This window comes from Cariama cristata, unplaced genomic scaffold (genome assembly GCF_000690535.1).
Source record: "Cariama cristata isolate BGI_N322 unplaced genomic scaffold, ASM69053v1 scaffold36827, whole genome shotgun sequence".
NCBI lineage: Eukaryota > Metazoa > Chordata > Aves > Cariamiformes > Cariamidae > Cariama > Cariama cristata.
The window spans coordinates 16,268-23,203 of record NW_009625631.1 but is presented as its reverse complement, the minus strand read 5'-3'; the positions used below and the strand labels follow the sequence as shown (position 1 = coordinate 23,203).

General features: G+C 50.8%; 1 protein-coding gene across 1 annotated transcript; it reads left to right on the top strand.

Annotated features, from left to right (window-relative positions):
* Positions 1-528: 528 nt before the first annotated feature.
* Positions 529-3,372, top strand: RGS16 (regulator of G-protein signaling 16; the record flags this gene model as incomplete). The annotated part of the gene is made up of 4 exons (XM_009703680.1): positions 529-624; positions 1,318-1,379; positions 2,721-2,887; positions 3,172-3,372. Coding segments are annotated over 4 exons (526 nt in total), but the record flags the coding sequence as incomplete, so codon positions are not given.
* Positions 3,373-6,936: the final 3,564 nt, after the last annotated feature.

The following is a 6,936-nucleotide window of genomic DNA, read 5'->3' as shown; positions in this document are numbered from 1 at the left end:
CCCTAAAAAAAATAAAAAAAAAATATATATATATAAAAAAGCAGAGGAGCATCAGCTCTGCTGCAACAGCCTCGCAGCAAGGAGATGCTCCCGCTCTGCCGAGCAGAAAGCAATTGCTGTATTTTTTCAGTGTTTTGTGCTGCCGGGAGAGGAGGATGGGAAAAGGAGCCAGGTTAGCTGGGGGGGGGGCTCCAGCTGGGCACTCGGCAGCTGCTCTGCTACCTGGCCCCGAGGAAAAAGCTTGCCACGCTTTATAAATGTAAGTGGCGCTACCTGGGAAGCGAGCAGGAGGAAAGAGTCCCCTGGGCTTAATGCATTGCTCAGTGTGGTTGCCAAGGAGCAGAAAAAGCGATTGGGGGAGCATTTATTTCATACATCAGAAAGCAAAGCAGCAGCTGAATCTGGGGAATGAGGGCTGCCCCTCTGAGCTGTGTCGGGTCCGTGGGATGCAGCCCCTGTGAGGCACGGGGGGTAGCAGCAGCAATCCGGTGGTCCGGCAGTCCCACCTCTCCCCTTCCTCCCTTCCAGAGCCAAGGATCTGAAGACTCGCTTGGGGATCCTGCTTCAGAAACCAGAGCTGGGACACAGGATCGGGACCTCCAGCAAGCTGGGTTCCCGGCAGAGGTAAGCCAAGCAGTGCCGTGTCCCAGGTTCAGCCCTGGGTAGGTCCCTGTGGACCAGGCTGTCCTGGGGGATGCTCCTACCCATCTGCGCAGCAGAGAGGACAGAGCGCAGCTCGCCCTCCCCACGGTCCCACCCCAGTAGGCAGGGAAGGCGGATCATTTCCCAGCTCCACCAGTTATAAAATCAGATGGGGGAACTGATGCTCCAGCATTAGGCACAAGAGAGCAGGGCCTTAGCAATAGGCAGAATCCCACAGAGCTCCCGCGGTTCCTGGCATCTCAGCCCAGTGCCTGGGACCCTTGGGGAATGCAGGCAGCATTTAAAACAAAATACTAAATATTGCTGCTGAAAGCAGGGCATCTTCTTGCAGAGGAGGCTCTGCTGCGCTTGTACCAGCAGAAAAGGGCTCCTCTGAGTATCTGCTAGAGAAGCTACCTGGCCAAAGCTGCACGATGGAGCTGAGGTCTGGTGAGCCATCGGGGAAGGTAAAAGAAAGGGAGAAAGGAAAGAGAGCTCACAGGTAATGGATACCGGGGGTCTCATTTCAGTTTCCTACCGAATGCCGCTGCCTCCCTTCTTGCACTGTCTCCCATTAATGGGGTTGCTTGACTGAAGCGCTCCCATCCTTTGCCGCGGGGCAGGAGATGTGTTTTCAGCGGGACCGTGAGCCTTACATCCTTTTGTCTTTTCCAGAGACTCCTCACGAGAGGTACTCGAATGGAGGGAGTCCTTCGACCAGCTCCTGAAGAGTAAAAGTAAGTAGGATCTTCTTTACTTCTCTCGGTGCGAGCGCATGGGACAGGGAGCAAGGGGGTGACTGTACGCCTGGAGCCAGTCTACAAGGAAATCTTGTCTCCTCCTCAAATGAGACGGTTTAGGATTCAGAAAGAGGCCCCTTTCCTGCCCTGGCAGAGCTGACGCATGGGGCTAATGGCTTGCCTTGCGAAGCTGTACCCTTTTCTTCTGGCTGGGTTGTTTTTTGGGGGGGCACAAGCGCTGTCTCGCAACGCCTCACTGCTGCCTCGGGACAGGAGCATCGTCGTGGGCATCCCGTGTGCAGCAGTCCATCAGGGGAACGTCATGCCATGCCCTGCCCGTCCCTTTCCCCACCCACAGGAGAAGACAGCATGTCTGTTCTCTGTGTCTTCCTTTGCACAGCAATGCAGCCACCTCCCCACAGGCTTTTGTTGCTCCAAAACCTCCCTTGGTTGCTGTCTGTCCGTCTGTCCTGTGCCTCCTGGGATGGCCCTTCCACAGGGAGAAGGAATTCAGCTGCTTTACTGAGTTACATGTAGCTGTTTGCCCCTCTGATATTTGCTATACGTATGGTGATGCACAGGGTTCCCATAAGGTGCTGTCTCCCTCTCTCCCACGCAGACAGTACCTCCAGACCCCGCGAGGGGACCTCTTCTTGAGTCTTGCGTGTAATCCCTTCCTTACCCTGGGCTTTACAGCAAGGTCACAATGGTAGAAGTGCCAAATTTTAATACAAAAGTAGTTATCTACCTTAAAAGCTATACTACAGCAAAAGAAAGTCCTTCCATAGTGCTAGTTTGGGGCTAGGCATATATATATATTTATTATTTTTTTTCCCAGCCTTCCTCACGTGCTGTGATGGCTAACAAGCATCTCCGACTTTGTAACTTAATACATCCCCCAGCCTGGCTCGGAAATCCTTGCTGCAATTACTCTCCCATACTCCTCAGCAGCTCTTTCCCCCTAGATGTCAGCTGAGAAATAAAAATAAAGCCATCGCTGCTCGGTTCCTGTAGGCATCCTGATACGTCAGTGGATTTCTCCTTAGGTAGAATTAGCTCTTTTCCGAAGCTGTAAAGAAAATACTCTGAAGCCTCATTACAGAAAGGTCAGATAAATAAAACCAGAGGATTACTTGTCTGTGGGAAAGGATTTTATTGGAGTCTAGAGGCCAATTAGCAGCATCTCGGAGGGTGGAATTTGCCTGGAGGGAAAGGAAATCTGCAGTTATGGTCTGAGCTCCCAGGGCGATGCTCGCCGAGCAGCACCGTTTCTGGCAGTGGTCCTCCTCTTCCTCCCCGCCTTCTGCCCCACTAACTGCTCTTCTCTCACCTCCCCAGGCGGGGTGACTGCTTTCCACACCTTCCTGAAGACGGAGTTCAGTGAGGAGAACCTTGACTTCTGGCTGGCGTGTGAGGACTTCAAAAAGACCCGGTCGAAAACCAAGCTGGCCTCCAAGGCCAACAGGATCTTCGAGGAGTTTGTCCAAAGTGAGGCGCCCAGGGAGGTGAGAGCATTTTCTGCCTCTGTCCTGTGGCATCAAATAGGGTGGGAAAGGAATAAAATATCCCGGTGGGTTTTATTAAAGTGTTCTCAGCAAAGCAGGAAGATGTGCTCTTGTTCATGAGAGCTTTCGTTTCTAACATCACACGGTCTACCAACATGAAGGGATATAAATGCTTGTGAGCATCTTCACCCTCATCTGAAGATGGAGAAACCAGTTTTCAGCTCCCCCCCCATGGGAGGGGAGTTAACGCCGAGTTAATGATTTTGGATGCTGCTTCCTTGCAGGTGAATATTGACCACGAAACCAGGGAGATCACCCGCAAGAACCTCTCGGGTGCCACCTCCGCGTGCTTCAACGAAGCCCAGGCCAAGACCCGCACTTTGATGGAGAAGGACTCCTACCCCCGGTTCCTGAAGTCCGCCTCCTACCAGGACATGACCAAGCAGGCCACCAGCCGTGGCATCAGCAAGCGGTCGCATACCTGACCCAAGCCCAAATTCACCACGGGGGGACGAGCCGGGGGATGAGGCAGAGGTTCAGAGACGGTTTGCGAGGGCTGAGGTCCGTGCGGCAGGGCTTCAGCTGAAGTCCTGGCATTTTAGCAAGACCCTCAGGACCTCAAGCGCTTCCCACTTCCCACCGAGCTGCTGGGAAGAGAGGTCCTCCCTCCCTCCCTCCCTCCCTGGAGGAGCCGAGCGGCTGGGAACCCGCTGCCTCCCCTTGCAGCACGGCTGGAGACCTGCAGCACCACAGGGACAGAAAGAAATTGGATTTGAGTTGCAAGCCCGGGAAAAAGAGACCGGATTCCCCTGAGCATCCATAACCAGAGAGCTCCCACCTGCTCTCAGGACCCTGCCTCTGACCTGCAGCATCAGCCGCCGGCTGCAGAGCCAGCACAGGAGCCTGCAGTTCCCGCAGTGCCTGGGGCAACCGCCCCAGACCTGCCCGCAGGGCTTTTCCTATGAGGGAATGGCCAGAATAAAAGCCCAAAGGCTACGTGGCATCTTCAGCTGGAGGGACCCTGCGCCTGCCTTCTCCTGGTCCTGAGATCATTCTTCTGCCATTTCCTATGCGTGCTCGGCATCAAAGCTTTACATCTTCTTCCAGTACCGCGTATCCCTAGCAGTGACGATTTTATCCCTCGCTTAAGCTACATGACCTTTAGATTGCACACAATCTTAGGTCGCATGCGTAACTTTTTATTACTGTTGTTATTTATTTTATCATTATTATTATAATATATGTATTTATGAGAAGAGCACTGCTGAAAGCATACACACGTCCCTTGCTCTGAGGAGCTTGTAAATTAAATTATTTTAGATATCATAGCATTTAGCATGCCTCCCACCTTTTCTGTATCGTAACTTGAGAGATGACCAGACAGATCTGTAACATGACCATGGAGCAAGGTACGCGAATAGCGGCAGCGCGAGCTGCGGTCCGGGAGGGCTGCTAGAGGGGTCGAAGGCGGCAGGTTTCCCCTGAGCTCGGAGGACCGTTGATGGCCGTAAAAGGATGCTTTGCAGTCTGTGTTGCTTCCTTTCTCCCCTTAAAGATGTGGCTGGCACCTCGGCATGTAGACTAGCAGCTTGTCCCAGACAGAATAGCAACATAAAACAGGCGCTTCGGTGAGTGATCCTATTGAAAACTTATTTTTTACATATGGGAGAGAAAACGTGGAGCTTTCCTCTAGTTTAAAATTGGGCTTGATGTTCCCTTGGTTGGTCAAACCAGTCTGCAGCCACAGCCCTTTACCAGAAACCTGGGGAGATGTGTGCTATAAATCCAGTGTCTCGGGAGGCAACAGGACATTTCATCAGCTGAGACCTTTGGGGTGAGCTCTTCAGAAAGCCCCTCTCAGCAGGGATTTCTGGGTCCCGCAGCCATCCCAGAAAGCTGTGGATCCCTTTGGGCAGCAACAGTGCAGGCAGCAATGTGGGTGGGTGATGGGGAGCCCACCAGTGTCCTGCGCTGGGTCATGGGGAACTTGCCACCAGCATCGTTTCCTACTGAGACAGCCTGGGGCTGCCACATGTCCCTCCGTCTATCCCAAAAGACCAAACCTGGAGGTCGTTATCCTGCTGGTACTCACTCCTTGCCAAGGGAATCATCTTTTGCTCCCCCCCTGAGCATTAGTGGGAGCACAGGATCACTCGGGCTTTTTGTGGCTGTTGGAGCACAGCAAGGGACTGAGGACCAGTTTGGGGATGTTATGCTGAGTCTTCTTGCACTTTCCCCATCCCGGTTCTACCTCTCAGCCTCAGTGGGTCCTGACTGCGTTTACGGGGAGATTTTAGCTGCTTTCTTATTTATTGTTTATTTTTACAACTGGAACCACCTTCGTTGTGTTACTGAAGTGAACAATGCACAATGGTCCGTTTTCACTACTAACATAATATTGTCATGATAAAATAAAATGCAAAGAGGAAAATACTGTGACAATGTGGGGTTTTTTTGGTTGTGGGCTTTCAATTTTTGCATTCTAATTTCGGATGACTTGCAAAGCATACTAAAGAAAGCTGCTTGTGTTGGGTGGCTCAAGGGGCATTTATAGTTGCAACGTCAGGAATGGAAAAGGAAGGGGAAGACTTGTGACGAGTAAAGCTTCGTGGTATTTGGCTTATTGAAGAGAACCGAGGATTCAAGCGAGGGCTGCTGTTTGCAAAAGCTGCTTTTGGGTCATTGTCATAAATAATATTTGGTTTTTACCAATAACTCAGCTGATGATTGAATTCATTTACAAGGAGGAAAGTATCTGCTATTAGAGGGGTTATTAGAAAACATCCTACCTCTGTTGCGGCATGTGCTGTCTCTGAGGTCTGAGCGGTCCCCTGTGTCCCTGTGGGATGCTTTGGGAGGGCAGCGGGGCGGGGGGGGGTGTGCATGGTGTGTGCCCCTCCAGGGACCGCGGGAGCACTGGAGGGCTGCCTGCGGGCACCAGCGATGTAGGGAGGGGAGCATCCAAGCGTAGCTCAAAGATGCTGACACTCCAAATAAAAACCAAACAGAACATGGGTTTAAGTTGTCTTCTTTCTATTTATCGCATGTTTTGGAAGGCAAAATTAACTGGCCTGCGTCAGCGGAGGAGAGTGTGAGTGGATTGCTGAGGAGGAGCTGGCATCACAAGTGACTGTAACTCAGGAGCACTTAGGTCCCAAGGTATTACTGGTAGCACAAACAGCCTCTGCCATTAAAAAGCCTTTTATAAGCAACTGCGTCTATAGCAAAGCCATAATACAGCCATGCAGAGTCCAAGGATCATCACTCATTCATTGCAAAATAGATCAACTCTTCTCCATCCCTCTTCCCTACAGTTGTCAGCTGCCTCACCGGAGGAAGGCAGTTTAAACTTCCCCTTATCTTTTATCCACTCTTTCATTAAGCCTGGCCTTCTCTTACAAGACAGGTGATTCGGAATCGCAGCAGTCTGCGTATAAACCTGATCTCAGCACGTGTCAGGGAAGAAATGAGCTGAAAAGTGTCCAGGAAGTATTTAAATTCTCTAGCAAGAAAGACTTGGGGCAGTAAAACAGCCTAGAAGCAGCTAGAGACAAAAATAATTGTTTCTTTAACTGCAGCTTCTAACTGGAAAAAAAAATTAATGCTTTGTCTTCATACCTTGAAATTAATTTAAAACTGTTTCTCTGTTAAAAAAAATATTTTAAGAAAAAGTAAGAAAAATTTAGAATTAAAATCTTTTTGAGCTTTCTTTGGAAGGAAATTCAGGGCTATGTCGATTCTTGACGCACCATGCATGGAAATGGATGGCCCAGGCGGAGTCTCAACCTCGGCGGTAGCACTCAGACTTCATCGCTGATACTGGGGTATCCCATTTGCAGCGTAACTGCATCTCTACAAGTCTGAGATGCTTCCCAAAGAGAAAACTCGGTCAAGAAACCCATGCTTGCATCCAGCATGTCCTCCGTGATTACTAGCAAAACCCAGCGGTAATACAACAAAACTTTTAAAGCCTTGCGGGGATTAAAAAAACCCCAACTCACAAAACGGTGTTGAGAAAGAGGAGCCAAGGCTTCCTGCGACCGCCTTTG